The sequence below is a fragment of the Perca flavescens genome, chromosome 22, assembly GCF_004354835.1.
Source record: "Perca flavescens isolate YP-PL-M2 chromosome 22, PFLA_1.0, whole genome shotgun sequence".
NCBI classification, from domain to species: Eukaryota; Metazoa; Chordata; class Actinopteri; order Perciformes; family Percidae; genus Perca; species Perca flavescens.
This window is the reverse complement of record NC_041352.1, coordinates 24,625,143-24,642,171: the sequence shown is the minus strand read 5'-3', so window position 1 is coordinate 24,642,171 and position 17,029 is coordinate 24,625,143. Positions and strand designations below refer to the sequence as shown.

The 17,029-nt window shown below is 42.7% G+C and overlaps 1 protein-coding gene across 1 annotated transcript; it reads left to right on the top strand.

Annotated features, from left to right (window-relative positions):
* Positions 1-498: 498 nt before the first annotated feature.
* Positions 499-16,428, top strand: klhl15 (kelch-like family member 15). The gene is made up of 9 exons (XM_028569792.1): positions 499-722; positions 2,278-2,365; positions 7,073-7,211; positions 8,587-8,775; positions 10,371-10,595; positions 11,434-11,595; positions 11,718-11,927; positions 14,300-14,490; positions 15,663-16,428. Exons 1-9 carry the CDS (start codon positions 662-664, stop codon positions 16,426-16,428), a joined length of 2,031 nt encoding a protein of 676 aa, XP_028425593.1. The 5' UTR covers positions 499-661.
* Positions 16,429-17,029: the final 601 nt, after the last annotated feature.

Sequence of the window (17,029 nt, the reverse complement as noted above, 5' to 3'; positions counted from 1 at the left end):
TAATTCATTTTAATGAGTTAATATATCAAAAGAATGAGAACATTTCTCAAAATAATGACATACTATCTCAAAAAATTGACGTAGTGTATTTTGAGAAAGTTTCTCATTATCTTGAGAAAGATTGTCATTATGTTGCGAATGTTTGTCATTTTTTTCTGGGATACTGAGTCATTATTTTAAGAAATGTAGTCATTATAGACTACTGACTTTTTCTTTTATCACATTTGCGGAAATGGGCTTCCATATATTTGTACTTTAGTAATATTTCACCTCTGATGATGCTGGGCATTTTTTTTTTTTTGCAGGAAAAAGGAAATGTTGTGCTGCAGGTTTTGAGATTTGTAACCATAGACTGTATATTATTAATATTAACAGTGTATGCCTGTAACACACACAGTGGAGAGTGACACATCCGTCTCATAATATGCAATCTTTGTTGCACCGCACAAGCACAACGCCCTTCAGTTCCGCCCAAAAGGGAAATGACGCCGAGGCAGAAAATGGCGTCCGCAAAGCCTGTGGACCGCTGTGGTTTGTTTGTTACCCGTTTAATTTAGAGCCGAGTTGGGGGGGGGTCTCTTCGTCTAGGCATATGGACGATAACATGGCAGTGCACCGCTGCCGCCCGCTTTCTTGATTCCGGAATCGAACCCGCAACTTCATGTCCGAAGGAGCCAGAGCTGCCTGGTCGAAGAGGGGTTGTGGGGATTCGCACCGCCGAGGTGAGACGGCTGGATTTTAGCAGCTAAGCTAAAAGCTGTTACCCGAGTTTAGCAGAGTCGTATGCACCCCCCCCGTAGCTCCTGTCACCACCACTGAGAGTCGTGACAGTTAATTTAGCTACTCAGGTCTCTAGCTGTGGCGTAAAATACGATATATTTACACCTTTAGACATTATTAGCCAGCATCACCACCTTCATCTTCGGGTACCAGAGCTGTACGTGCACCGTTATGCGTAGCCTTTGTTTTGGGGTTCTTATCTTAGCACGTAAGATCTCCCGTAATATAGACATTTTCAATGGAATTCCATTGCTAGGCAACAACAGCCTGGCCCCTTGTTAACTTCCTGTCAGTTGATGCCATTCACGTCCACTGCAACCGGAAATCAACTTGGTTCCATTTAGAATGTTTATGTTTACATCTGTGAAAAGGTCTTATGTTGTTATGACAACTAAAGAAGGTAAATTAACGGAGGCTAGCTTCTCTCACGCAGTGTATGTAAAGTTGGTAAACTGTTACCCCTTGTTTTCTATTTTAAAAGCAATGGAAGCCCATTTTCACCAACAAAAAATTCATTATATTGACTTAGTATCTTTCAAATAATTAGATAGTATCTCAACACTGACTTAGTAACCCCAATTTAATAAGAAACTTTCTCAAAATAATGTCTCCGAATATTACAATAATGAGAAAAGTTCACATAATGTAGACTTTGTATCTCAAAATAATGAGTTAGTATCTCAAAATAATGAGAATGTAGCTCAATAATGAGTTTGGAACCCCAAAATAGTAAGAAAATAATGAAACTTTCTCAAAATAATGACTCCATATCTCATAATATTGAGAAACTTTCTCAAAATAATGAGAATGTAGCTCAATAATGAGTTTGTAATAAGAAACTTTCTCAAAATAATGACTGAATATGACAATAATGACAACATTTCACATAATATAGACTTTGGAGTTAGTATCTCAAAATAATAGGGCTGCCACCTCTTAGTCGATTAGTCGACTAATCGGTCGTTTTGGTCTTAGTCGACTAAGATTTCTTCTTTGTTGATTAGTCATTTTTTATGCTTATTCATGCTTAATTACTCATTTCCAAGAAACTTATGACCACATTTATGTTAAAAACAAGATTTAAAGTGGTGCTTTTGCAGGATCAATTGTGGATGGTTAATTATCTACATTTATATTGTGCTTTTCTAGTCTTAACCACCTCTCAAAGCGCACAGCTCTGTCAATTAAATCAACTAATCGATTAGTCGACAAAATCCTGTAAGTGTTAGTCGACTAAGAATTTCTTTAGTCAAGGACAGCCCTACAAAATAATCACAAACTTTCTGAAAATAATCTCAGTCGTCCTGGGGAACAAGGAAAAGAAAAACATTTATTTGGATATTTTGGAAATCCATCAATGTATGACATGTTTCTATAGACTGTCTTGACTGCATGTGGCTCGAAATACTTTGAGCTGTCTGGTTGCTACTTGCAAACCCCTGAATGGGTTGTGGCACATTTTGAATTATTCTCTCTTCTTCTTGTCTCCTCTGTTAGAACCAGGGAAACATAAACACAGGAAATGCGAGCGGCCCCTTAACGCTCAGCTGTCAAAGCCTGTGATTGTTCGCCCGGGCTCCAAAAGGTATGAATTTTTCACTCTGCAACACTGCATGTTAAAGTGTAACTCTCGCCAAAAATGCAACCTAGGGTCTTTCGGTCAAACAGTCTTTTGAATGGGAGTGCTAGTGCCACTAGCATGATCGCATCAAAATCTCTAAAGCTCTGCACAACGTGAAACTTTTCTCCAAGTTTCACCGGGGGCTCTACACCTGAACTCCAGCGTTGAGAAAATTGTTTGTGTACACAGATATTACTAAAAAAGGTTTTGAACAACTCACTGTAGAAGTTGGTTTTTAACCTGACTCCGCCAGATGGATCGCTTCGCATTTGCTCGGCATATCCATCTGGGAACTTTCCGTTGGAGAACTTTTGGGAAGGGGCGAAAATCCTAGTTAGCTGATTGGATAAACCATCTGTCTATCACCACCTATGTTGGTGATAGACCGGCCAAATCAACCAATCGGATCAAACCTCTTGCCGAAACCAGTCGGGAGAAGAGCAGAAACATCTTTTCCTCCGAGAAAAGCCTCCAGTGCCGTTTTTTTGCTCTTCTTTCAATGAAGGAATACTTTCTAATTCGGATAAAACTTGCTGCGATAGCTACGCTCATCTCCTCCGTGGAAGCCGCCGCGTTGTTTAGACCGAACAGTCGCTTCTCGTTGCATCACACCTAAACCAGCCTCAAAACCAACGCTGATTGGTCGGTCGTTTGGCTAACGGCTAACTGATCTGCGAGTGGAAAACTGGAGCTCGCCAGATCAGGACGGTCTCACAAGGATAGTTGGTTTTTCCGCTCACCGTCATCTTGCCAGTCAAAAAATCTAGTAAAGATGGAAAGCTCCTGAAGTTTAGTTCCCGATAAATGCACGGATTATTTCTTGTTTTGCCGTTAGTGAAAAACAATGTTGACCTTGTAGTTGAAAAGGAACCTCATAGAAGTGACATTTCCTCCTATGGAGTCCATTCGCATTCGGAGATCAACTCTCTTTGACTGGCGAGATGGCAGTGAGTGTAAAAACCAACAGCTACAGTGAGTAGCTCAAAACCTTTTCTTTTCAGTAAACACTGTGTACACAAACAATGTTCTCAATGTTGAGTTCATGTGTAGAGCCCCTGGTGATACTTGGAGCAAAGTTTAATGTTGAGTCGAGCCTTCTTAGGGTTTTAAAAATGTTGATTTTGATGCGATCATAGTAGTGCCCCTTAGCCCTAGAAATCTAGACGCACCCTAGCGGCAGCAAATGTAATTTGGGGGGGTCTAGGCATTCTCCGTTGGCTTGCGAGCTGGAAAAACCAAACTCTAGTCAGGCCAATCACATCGTGTATATAGTGGGTGGGCGGGGCTTATGGCTGCTGCCCCTCGGATTGAGCCCTGCCAGTGGTGAGTTCCCATTGTGTCACTCCCATTCAAAAGGCCATTTGACTGAAAACAAAAATACGGTCAATCTTAAAAGTGGCGCTTCCGTCGTACATATGCTTTTAAACGAAAGTTTGATTTGGGTACATATACAAAAAGACCCTAGGTTGCATTTTGGCGAGAATTAGGCTCTAAACCTAAACTCAGGCAAACCCCTTTCTGTCACTATTAAGTCAGCATGCATCTCACACTTCATTCCTCTCTTTCTTCCTCCTGACCAGCCGGCCGGCACCGACTCATTGTATTTTGGACTGGCAGGGTAGACCAATGGTTTAAGGTTAGAGGTCTTTGTCGACACAGTGCTGATGACTAATGTTATGTAGCTAAGCAATTTTGTGCCTAGGGATGAGGGTCCACAGAGTATAACAAAAGTCACTTATTAAAAGGTTATTCTTGGTCTTATTAAGTTTGACTCACATTAGTACAGTGTTTGTTTTCATGTTCCTTCCAACATTCATTGTCTTCATATCCCTTTTTCCCAAAGTGCTCAAATGGCCAGTTGGAAATAGTTTGTTTGTTGGAAAGTTCCACATTTATTAAAGCCATTTTTCATTCCCATGACTCCTGTTGGTTATGATAACATTGTACCAACCAAAGTCAATTTCCAGTCAAAGTAATAGCGGAGGTCTGGGAACTCGGTGACATTGCTCCAACTAAGTCTGACAAGTGAAACTACACAAGCAAGTCAGGCTACATCTACACTACTATGTTTTGGATAAAAAAAGCAATATGTTTTGGTATGTTTACGCCTCGCATCAGCACTACTCCGGCGTTTAGGAGCCGCTAAAACGGAGACATTTGGAAACCACGACGCACGTCCGTCAGTCTTATCGGTTAGGGAGCTTACAGACCTTTCAGAAACTGTTCCACCTCGTCGTCGCTCCAAACTAATAAATCCCTGCTCTTACTTTTTGCCATCTTTGTTCTTTCTCCAAAGTATTTTCTGTATTTTCAATATGGATGCACGGAATCCAGATTTTTGGGGTTCGGCCGAAAATACCGAATCCATTGGTTAAGATTCTGCCGAAACCGAATACTGAATCCTACTCCCATCCTCAGTTCATGAACACAGGAAACGCATTAATGAAGTAAACAATATCCACGGCTAATGGTCGTCTGGTTGACACCAGTTTTTAGCTGTGACTGTCCTTCCTTTGCCGTACCTGAAGTTGCTGCTGTCTGGAGATTCCTTCATGCACAACTCGTATTATTTCGGATGTTTCGTACCCAATGTTGTAACAGCGGCCATGTTGTGTATAGTCGCCACCACCAGACCAATCAGCATTTCTAATTGAACATGTAGCTGGACTTGAATGGCCTTCTTTTGACTGAAAGTACGGCCCAAACAACAACTTTTTCTGCTCACCAGTTCCAGTTTGAATTTCTCACAGCCTGCTGCATTGAACGCTCCACCTACGTAAACACCTTCCCGTAATCAACGGCGCCGTCACTACGGCGACCAGCGTAGCGCGCCTAGTGCAAGCGTAGGGTTCGGTTCGGTAGCAAAAAAAATCTAAGGTTCGGCAGAAACCCAACCCCGTCAAAAAGCCCAATATTCAGCCGAATTTGAAGCCTGGATTCGGTGCATCCCTAGTTTTCAACTTATACATCCATGATTTTTAACCCCAGAGTAACGTCAGACAATCTGCTTCGTGTGTGTGTGTGTGCGTGTGCGTGAGCGGTCATGTGATATATGATGTCAGACGTGTTAATATGGACAGAGATTAGTTCTGCTACTTGAGCTAAAACTCTTGTGTGGACGGAGATTATTTTTGTCTCAAAACGCTGTTAAAAAATGTAAACGTAGTAGTGTTGACAGACCAACAGTTTATCCAGATGATCTAAAACACTTTACTTGCGACTGAAATGCCGGTTATAATCACCTCATTAATCAAACTGTGATTGATGGATGTTTACAGCGGATAGTTTGGGTGATAATTGAACCTTTTCCCCTTTTTGTTTTCTCTTCCAAATAAGTGTAACCTGGAGGTTTGTTTCCAGCTCCTGACTGCCTGTGTTTCTTTACTTCAGTGTTCCCAGAGCTCAGTCATCAACTTGTTGAGTACAGTGTTATTATTGCCAGGTTATGCAAAAAACTGCATTCATTCTTTAAACCTAACTTCATATCATACATTCATTTGAATATATAGACCGGGCAAGTAGCCGTAATGAACTTTCCTGCAGTCAACAACAATTGCTGCTACAGTACGAGAAGAGAAGAGATTGCCTACATGCATTCTCGTGTCCACATACTTTAGGGCCAAAGCAATTTAACATTCACAGAAGTCCTTTTATGGCTTTTTTTTTTTTTTTTTTTTTTTGCTGTTTGCAGACGTTCATGTTTTAATGTGGTGGTTGTGTTGGCTTTGTCGTCCAGGTGATTGACGCTCAGAAAAAGGGACATTATTAGCATCTACTGGACACAAGGGGCACTGTCCTCTGATTGGCTCGGACAACCCCCTCTGACATGCCCGTGGCCAATCAGAGGTGAGTGTGCTGTGTGTGTGTGTGTGTGCTGTCTGTGTGTTCTGTGTGTGTGTGCTGTGTGTGTGTGTGTGTGTGTGTGTTTTCCTTTGCATTGTTAATGAGTGACTTTATGAAGATGTGCAGATAATGTGTGTGCGTGTTTTCAACTTTCTTACACTCTCGTGTGCAGAAGTCAAATTAAATGCAAGTTGTATGTGTGTTCATGTTGTTACTTTTTTTTGTCCTTGTGTGTGTGTGTGTGTGTGTGTGTGTGTGTGTGTGCACGACTTCACACTGAAGAAACTGGATGAGGATGCAGGATTTTCTTTCCTTCTCTTTATCTTTACCAACCTCACTGGTAAAGATGAACTCGTTTGCAGTGAAGCCGGTTATTATTTCCCCAGCGTGTCAGCGCAGAAACACACACACACACACACACACACACACACACACACACACACACACACACACACACACACACACACACACACACACACACACACACACACACACACACACACAGTGAAAGAGTAACGGTTTGTTAGGATGCAGCAGCTAAAGTGCTGAGCTTTTAATGCTGAACGTCCTATTGAGTGCCCTTCCAGTGCCAGACTTACTTTATTCAGCAGCGCACACACACAAACCTGATCTTTAGCTTGGAGAGCCTGCAGAATGTATTTTTGAATAAATGCCGTTGCTCCCTGCTTTATGTTGGTGCACCTAACAGCTGCAGCCAAGTTGTGATGGAAGTGTTATGGCCTATCTGTTCTAACGCTCTGGGATTTATACCTCACCCTCCCTCCGCCCCCCACTTGCTCCCGCACTTTGCTCCCGTCATGCCTCCAGGTGTGTTATGTCGGCGGCAGATGTGGAGGTGTACCTGTCCCAGGTGCACGATGGGAGCGTGTCGTCGGGCTTCCGGGCGCTGTACGAGGAGCGTCTGCTGCTGGACGTCACGCTGCTGATAGAGGAGCACCACTTCCAGGTACGCAAATAAAGCTCAAATGTGTGTTGCTTTTAAATGTATAGTAAGTAAGTAATTAAGTAAGTAAAGTTTATTTCTATTGCATATTTTAAAAACCACAGGGTAATAAAATAAAATACAATGCACTTACAGATCAGTGATTTAGGCTAAAACGACATCAAAAGACAAACCTTACCTTACAAACCTAGCAGGATAAGACCATTAAAATGCCGGGAAGGCCAATGTAAAAAGGTGAGTTTTGAGCCTGGCTTTGAATATCACAATTGAAGGGGCATTTCTGATGTCAGGTGGCAGTCGGTCCCACAGCTGAGGGCCAGCAGGCTCCGTCAGGATCTGAGGGACCTGTGGGCTACGTGGAGATGAAGGATATCTGCTATGTAGCTGGGCGCCAGGGCGTGAAGAGCTTTAAAAACCATCAACAGTATTTAAAATTGTATCCTAGACTGGACTGGAAGCCAGTGCAAGGAGGCTAGGACAGGTGTAATGTTTTCTCGCATAGCCCTCATTCGAGGGCTGTGTGCTACATATCACGTTCCTGCATGGAAATCTCCGGGGAACGTCGGTCAAAGATCTGCTCCTAAAATTTGTTACGGGAAGAACGTTGAGAATGTGAACTCGCGTCATTGTAGAAAATCGTCTTTGCAACTGTAAAATAAAAAATAAATAACTTGTATTCCATTTTAACTCCATACAAGGCAGGGCTCTTTAATGGAAACAACTTTTCTGTTTCAAAATGTGTTTTTTGGTTACTTTACAGCCACATAGTACATCGCTAAGAACATTTTCTACCACCAGTTAAGTCTGTATTTTTAACATGCTTACTGTTGGAGCCATTAATTGGAAAGCGTGTGACGCTGGGGGTGGAAAAGTTTATTTAAATGTGGCCTAATTGCTTCAGTTGTGTTGCGCACAGCAGGGTCACAGTTTTTTTGACCGTGGTTACGTGTATGATAACGTGGCAAGATTGAAAGAAGAATTATTATTTTGTTTTATTATTTTGCTGATCACTTAAAATAAACGGATTGCCATATCCAACGTTAAGCTTGAAGTCTTGGACAAGTTATTCATTGGCAATTGTTTGTTTAAAAAAAAAACACGCATCTACACCGATTCCACGCGTAAATTACAGACCAAACAAAGGAACAAATGTGTGCCAACACTTACTATAAAAATGTTTATGAGCAGATCTGTGACAGAAATGACCAGATTTGATGGGAGTATATGGGTCTGAATCAGGGCTAGGGGTTTCATTGCAGTGTGGAGAGAACGGGTAAAAAAAAGTCTGAACTAGAAAAACGTTGGCCTCAGTGAGCAACGTTGCCGTACTGTCTTTTATATAAACGTGTGTCCTCTCTGCGTGGCTGTCCTCCTACAGGCCCACAAGGCGCTTCTGGCCACCCAGAGCGACTACTTCCGGGTGATGTTCACAGCCGACATGAGGGAGAGGGACCAGGACAAGATCCACATGAAGGGGCTAACAGCTGCAGGGTTCGGCCACATTCTCCGCTTCATGTACTACGGCTCGCTGGAGCTCAGCATGCCCACCGTCCAGGAGATCCTTCAGGTACTGACCGTACACTGTAGGAATAGTTCTATAATCCAGATGTGTTATTCTCAGCATAAAAGTTTATAATATATGTGTGAGTTGTGTGTAGTCGACACATTTGAACTCCCTGTACAATGTATAGACCCGGAGACACAGATGGTTCGCTTAAGCTTTGATTTAAATTATAGTTCAGGAACGTGAAGTGTATGTTAGAAACGTTTTTTTAGTACCAGGTGGAGGTGAGTGTGAGTGTGAGTGAGAGAACTGGAGCTGGGCAAAATATCGATATTATATTTGTATCGTGATATGAGACTAGATATCGTCTTAGATTTTGGATATCGTAATATCGTGATATGACATAAGGGTTGTCTTTTCCTGGTTTTAAAGGCTGCATTACAGTATGAGTGATGAACTTTTCTGAACTTACCAGACTGTTGTAACTGTTCTATTATTTGCGTTTACTCACTTAGTCATTATATCCACATTGCTGGTGATTATTCATCAAAAATCTCATTGTGTAAATATTTTGTGAAAGCACCAATTATTCAACACTACAATATCGTTGCGGTATCGATATCGAGGTATTTGGTCAAAAAATATCGTGATATTAGATTTTCTCTGTATCGCCCAGCCCTAGTTGTAACTGTTCTATTATTTGCCTTTACCCCACTTATATCATTATATCCACATTACTTATGATTATTTATTGTAAATATGTTGTGAAAGCACCAATAGTCAACACTACGATATCGTTGCGGTATTGATAGAGGTATTTGGTCAAAAATATCGTGATATTTGATTTTGATTTAATTACTCTACGCTAACTCTCCCAATGTTCGACCCAGGTGAAAAAAGCTTCTGGGGGGGTGTTTTGCTCGAGGTCATGGTGCAAAGGACCCTAGGGGGAAATTACTCCGAACCATCACTTTAAATGCTGGACTTCTGTGAACTTTCTTTTTGATATCTGAGTTCTGGTGTCATTAGTCTCATTAACCAATGCTCAGGAATTACAGTGTACAGATAATTGGAGTCAGAACTTCCTTTGGCCTTCGGGCCAGTACTTTTCCAAGTATTCCCTTCAGCACCCACTGATATCCTCTCTGCGCTGGTTCTTGCAACGTACTATAACCTAGGGCTGTGCAATTAATCGAAATTTAACCGTGATTATGATTTCGGCTCCCAGTGATCACAAAAACTGAATAATCGAGAAAAACAATTATTTAGCTCATTACGTTTTGCAAGTAAACTCTTATATTCTTTTGTTTTCTGAATGAAAAAATAAAGTTTAAATAGGAAAAGTATTGAGGCAAATTTCACAGTTGTATGTTTTTTGTGGATTTATTTAACTTTTTCCACTGTTTTTTAAGTTCAACAATTGCAAAATCTTTACAGAAGTCAATGAGTAATCGTGTTAAATTATCGTGATTTCAATATCGACTGAAATAATCGTGATTATATTTTTTTCCATAATCGAGCAGCCCTAGAATAACCAGAGTTGATGGGGAAAAACCGAGACTGGAGCAGCATTTAATACTTTTTCATTATCGTAACCGGCTCTCATGCGTAGCTCCTCTGTTTCCTCCTCATCCTCCGCTCTCTTCCTGTCCCGGCAGGCGGCCATGTACGTCCAGCTGACGGAGGCGGTGGAGTTCTGCTGCTCCTTCCTGCTGGCCAAGATCTGTCTGGAGAACTGTGCCGAGGTCATGCGCCTCCTGGAGGACTTCAGCGTGGGCGTGGAGGGAGTCCAGGAGCAGCTCGACAACTTCCTTCTCGACAACTTTGTCCCCCTCATGAGCCGACCCGACTTCCTGTCCTACCTCAGCCTCGAGAGACTGCAGGTTCGCTTGTTGTTTGTTCGCTTAGCGCAAAAAGAAAAGTGTCCAACTATGAATACGACCACATTAGGCATTCTAATTTAGTTTTTCTGACCGATAGCCTGTCCAAGTTCACCGTCCAGGATGCTCCGACATACTTTTGCGTCCGTGGATGGCCATGGACTTGTACCGGTCGTGCAGCCATGATGTTGCATGCGTTTTCGTGGTCACATGCAGCCACTTTCCTGGAACCGCTTGCACGTCCGTGCAACCAGGACGTGCAGTACAGGCCAAAAGTTTGGACACACCTTCTCATTCAATGTGTTTCTTTATTTTCATGACTATTTCCATTGTAGATTCTCACTGAAGGCATCAAAACTATGAATGAACACATATGGAATTATGTACTTAACAAAAAAGTGTGAAATAACTGAAAACATGTCTTATATTTTAGATTCTTCAAAGTAGCCACCCTTTGCTTTTTTTGATAACTCTGCAAACCCTTGGTGTTCTCTCAATGAGCTTCATGAGGTAGTCACCTGAAATGGTTTTACCTTCACAGGTGTGCTTTGTCAGGGTTAATTAGTGGAAGTTTTTCCCTTATTAATAAAAAAGCAAAGGGTGGCTACTTTGAAGAATCTAAAAACACTTTTTTGTTAAGTACATAATTCCATATGTGTTCATTCATAGTTTTGACGCCTTCAGTGAGAATCTACAATGTAAATAGTCATGAAAATAAAAAGGAAACACATTGAATGAGAAGGTGTGTCCAACCTTTTGGCCAGTACTGTAGGCTGAAATATCCAACCTATCAACAACCAATGAAAATCTGTCTCTCTTTCTCGTTCTTTCTCTGAACCAGGCGTACCTGAACAGTGACGCTCTGAGTCGCTTCCCTGAAATCGAGCTGTACGAAGCCGTCCAGTCGTGGCTGCGACACGACCGGCGCCGCTGGCGACACACGGACACCATCGTGCAGTCCATCCGCTTCTGCCTCATGACTCCCGCCAACATCTTCGAGAAGGTGCGTGCTGCCTCGTCCTCAGACGGCCCAAGGTAATAAAGTTCTGCCGGTTTTCTTTCCGTTACTGATGTTGCTGGCGGTGTCCTCCTCCTCCGCCTCCTCTCCCTCTCCTCCGTCAACAGGTGAAGACGTCCGAGTTTTACCGTTACTCCAGGCAGCTGAGGCAGGAAGTGGATCAGGCGCTCAGCTACTTCCACGACGTCAACCAGCAGCCTCTGGCGGAGACGCGCTCCAACCGCATCCGCTCCGTCCGCCCGCAGACGGCCGTCTTCCGGGGAATGATCGGTCACAGTATGGTCAACAGCAAGATCCTTCTCCTGCAGCGGCCAAAGGTGTCCGCTTGTTTTTTTCTGCCTACGAGGGCATGTGTTGACTGTTTTTTGGCGTTTTGTACCTGGAGTTGATCCGAACCCGATACCGGTTTGGCTGTCCTCGACTAAAGATATTCTTAGTCGACTAACACTTATAGGATTTTGTCGACTAATCGATTAGTTGATTTAATTGACAGAGCTGTGCGCTTTGAGAGGTGGTTAAGACTAGAAAAGCACAATATAAATGTAGTTAATTAACCATCTGTAAAACTGAGTTTCTCCACAATTAATCCTGCAAAAGCACCACTTTAAATCTTGTGTTTACCATAAATGTGCTCAGAAGTTTCTTGGAAATAAATAATTAAGCATGAATAAGCATAAAAAAAATGACTCATCGACTAAAGAAATCTTAGTCGACTAAGACCAAAACGACCGATTAGTCGAATAATCGACTAAGAGGTGGCAGCCCTAGATACCAGTATCAGAAAAGCCTCCAATACCGCCTAAAATACTGGTATCGGCGAGTAGGCGAGTCTATGCACTGCTCCGATACCATGTAATTTAGCGTTGGATTTTTTTAAAAACTTAAAAGTAGTTTTATTTATGTTATTTTTCTGTCAGGACTGAATGTCAAAGTAGATTAAAAAAGTGAAAGTATTTTAGTTTTCATTCTTTGTGACCTGACCCAGGCCTGAATACAATATACAGCTGTTTAAAAATTACATTTTATATTAGGGCCGCAAGTAACGATTATTTCATTGTCGATTAATCTGTAGAGTATTTTCTCAATTAATGGATTAGTTGTTTGGTCTATAAAATGTCAGAAAAATGTGGATCAGTGTTTCCCAAAAAGCCCAAGATGACGTACTCAAATGTCTTGTTTTGTCCACAACTCAAAGATATTCAGTTTACTGTCACAGAGGAGAGAAGACACTAGAACAATATTCACATTTAACAATCTTACAGAAGCACCACAGACATTTTACTTTGTTTTCATAAAAAATTACTCAAACCAATAATCGATTATCAAAATAGTTGCAGATTAATTTAATAGTTGACAATTTATCGATGAATCTTTGCACCTCCTGAGAAAAAAAAATATATATTAGTGCTGTCAGACGATTCAAATATTTATTCGCATTAATGTCATAGTTAACTTGCAATTAATTGCACATTTTTATCTATTCTAAATGTCCCATTTCTTTGTTTTCTCATTTTAATGCTCTTATCAACATGGAAAAGTGGATGGAAAACAACATTGGCATATACTGTAGTGTTTAATTTCACACTAACATTCTCACTTGGACCCATTTGTAGTTTTTCTAATGTTACTGGGTGTTGCAACAGCATGTGAAAAAAAACTACAAAGTTTGCTAGGCCAAGAAGAACGTTAATCTCACAATAAAAAAAAAAAAAGTAAGCTGTTAAAATGGGTTTGCGTTAACACCGTTTGCGCTGGTATCTGATCGGTACTCTATCGGCCAATTCACAAGTTCAGGAATCGGTATCAGGAAAACAGCGGTGTGGTCTACGTGGTACGCAGGTATACACAGTATACCCACTAAGAAAGCTCCAGGATTTCCATATATCCACTTAAAAATGCCTACTACATACTTCCCATTATATTATTTTAATTTTCATCTCCTTCGCATTGGCTAAATAAAAGTATTTCCACCGTAAAGTGGTGCACAAAAGTGTATCTGAATGCAGGATATAAAGTCTTTGACGTTGAAAATAATTGTGGGGGAGGACATCCAGACCTCCCACTATGATATGTACCCCCCTCCCCCAAAGGCAGATTCTGGCCCATATTTACTGTATATGACAATATATTTATATACAGTACAGTATACCCACTACAATACATTAGACTACACCACTACAGGAAGAGAAAAATGGTATTGGAACATCTTGATTTGTACCGAAACTCCGGTATCCTATCGGCACTAGTATTAAATAATAATTTTGAACTATTTCCAGCTTAACTCTTTACGCCACACAACTTTGATCTGTTAAAATAATGTTAAAGGGATACGCCACCGTTTTGTTGAAATAGGGCTTATCACGGTCTACCCTGGCTGTAGATAGGTGGGCCAACGCATTTTTTGTCTCAGTGCAAGTCATTAGAATGTTTTTTGTCTTTTGTTGGCTCACTTTTACTCACAACATGCTAACCGGCAACATAGGATTCCATTCACTACGCTAAGCTAACTAGCTGTGGCGCTGCCAGTGTTGAACCGGACTAAAAACAATGCATGCTCAAAAAAATGCGTTGGCCCACCTATCTACAGCTAGGGGGAGACCAGGATAAGCCCTATTACAACAAACGGTGGCGTATCCCTTTAAGTCAGTGTGTGTCTCCGGTTCACTGAGCTGCGTTTAATTCCCCTCAGGTTTGGTGGGAGCTGGAGGGGCCTCAGGTGCCGCTGCGACCGGACTGCCTGGCGATCGTGAACAACTTTTCCTTCCTGTTGGGCGGAGAGGAGCTGGGGCCCGACGGCGAGTTTCACGCCTCCTCCAAAGTCTACCGCTACGACCCTCGACAGAACTCCTGGCTACGCATGGCTGACATGTCTGTGCCCAGGTCAGAGGAGTCGAAGCTCTGGGTCGTGCACGTTGCATGCGCTGATCCTTTTTCTGTAACGTTTTGTCATGGTTCATTGTCCCTAGAGCTGGGCGATTTATTTTTTTCCTAAAAAAATCTGCGATTTTTTTTATAAAAAACTATTTACGATTCGATTTTTACCCCCTTCCAGTTAAAACAAAATAACTGCGAACTGTAAATATATTTTAAAAATATATATTTATTGTATTTAATTAAAAGTGCATCAACATAAACAAAATTCCAAAGGCAAACCCTTTCTCTAACTGAAAAGTCACTGTGCAGTGTGCCACAAAGATTGTTAAACATCCAAATTATTTATACTGTATTTGGACTGAAAATTCGATTTTTTGGAAAATATGAATCGATTTGACCTACCAACTCGATTTTTAAATCAAATCGATTTTTTTCCCAGCCCCAATTGTCCCATTGTTAATTCCAAGGTGATTTTTTTTTTTTTTTTTTTTTTTTTTTTTTTTTTTTTTGCAGACGCTCACAAGACTCCTCGGCAACTTTGTTATGTCATGAATTATTAAAAGGTATAGTGGAGGATTTTCCCGAATTTTAGAAAGAACCGCCCTCTGTACTTTTTGAAAAAATGCACATGCGCAACACTCTGCCTGCTCACGCCTATTAAACGTGTGCACGAGAGTGCACTGTTTACAAGTTGCTGTCGGCATGGCTCATACAAGCCTACTTTCCAAAAGAAGATTTGCCCTTTTTCACAAATTGAGAGGTTTACCGTGTGTGCGCGGTGAGTGCCAGGGCTAGCATCGCTAATCATAGCTTACATCAACAACAACTAGCAGTGATTTTAAATGGATTTCTCCAAATAGCCAAACTTTACCTGTGGAGTAGAAACTTCACGACTGAGGCATCAGTGGGAAGCCCAACCTGTGCTTTTAGCGCACGCCAGCGTGTGAAATATTCTTCCAAAAGCTTCAATGAATGGCTCAAACCCTAGATCAAGCTCACCACACATATACACCTGAAAGTTAGGGACGTGCACCTATGACGGCCTTACGTAAACATATCACCAGAATGATTGACAACTAGGAGGACCAATAGTCTTGATGATCCACCCGGAAAAAGAAAATCCTCCACTATACCTTTTAACGTAGTAATACACGTTCATGGTGTTTTGTCGTCTGCAGGTCCGAGTTTGCCGTGGGCGTCATCGGAAAGTTTATCTACGCCGTAGCGGGCCGCACGCGAGACGAGACCTTCTATTCCACAGAGCGCTACGACATCACCGAGGACCGCTGGGAGTTCGTGGACCCGTATCCCGTGAACAAGTACGGCCACGAGGGGACGGTCCTCGGCGGCAAACTGTACATCACCGGCGGCATCACCTCCTCCTCCACCTCCAAGCAGGTGTGCGTGTTCGATCCCGGGCGGGAGGCCGGGGGAGGAGGAGGAGGAGGAGGAGGAAGCTCGAGCGGTTCGGACGCGCACAGGACGCGCGCCGGCCGCGGCCCGCTGCTGCCCGGCACCCACGCCAGCTGCTGGGAGAACAAATCCAAAATGAACTACGCCCGCTGCTTCCACAAGATGATCTCGCACAACGGGAAGCTGTACGTGTTCGGAGGCGTGTGCGTGATCCTGCGGGCGTCCTTCGAGTCGCAGGGCTGCCCGTCCACCGAGGTGTACGACCCGGACACCGACGAGTGGACCATCCTGGCCTCCATGCCCATCGGGCGTAGCGGCCACGGCGTGGCGGTGTTGGACAGGCAGATCATGGTGCTGGGCGGCCTGTGTTACAACGGCCACTACAGTGACTCCATCCTAACGTTCGACCCCGACGAAAACAAGTGGAAGGAGGACGAGTATCCCAGGATGCCTTGCAAACTGGACGGTCTGCAGGTGTGCAGCCTGCACTTCCCAGAGTACGTGCTGGAGCACGTCAGACGCTGCAGCTGAGGTCTGCTCCACAAATAGCCTCCTTTTTTGTTTTTTTTTTTATAGGAACGGGATTGCACCGTTCACGGACTAAAGTCGCCCGCTGGGAGAGCCGGCGTTTACACGCTGGAGGCTCTTCTGACGCGCAAGGCTTTTTAAAACTGGAGACCAGCACTTACCTTCAGGTGAGGTAAAGATTGGCGCGGGCCATAAATCTGCTGTTCTTAACGAAGCCAATCGAAGCGCGACGCGGCGAGACGTTGCGCGCGTCTGCTCGAACATTTTCAGATTTAGCTTTCTCAGAAAATTAAAGAAAAAAAGTGTCTGTGGCGAGAGGGAAAAAAAAAAAGTTTAATTCTGCTGGTTTATGTTTGGACTGTGGTCAGTTTCTTAATCTACTATTCGCCTACTGTATTTAGGCTGTCCGGTCAGGCTTTTATTGCAGAAACGCACTGGAAGCGTCCGATTCATGCCTTTTTAGATGGGGAGATTTTTTTACAATTTTTATTTATTTTAATTTCACCAGTCAGACAAACCTGCATCTCAAATCCTGTCTGAATCAGGTGTCTCAGCCTGCACCCGTTAAATCTATTTAAAGGCAAAAAACATCCTGTATATCGAG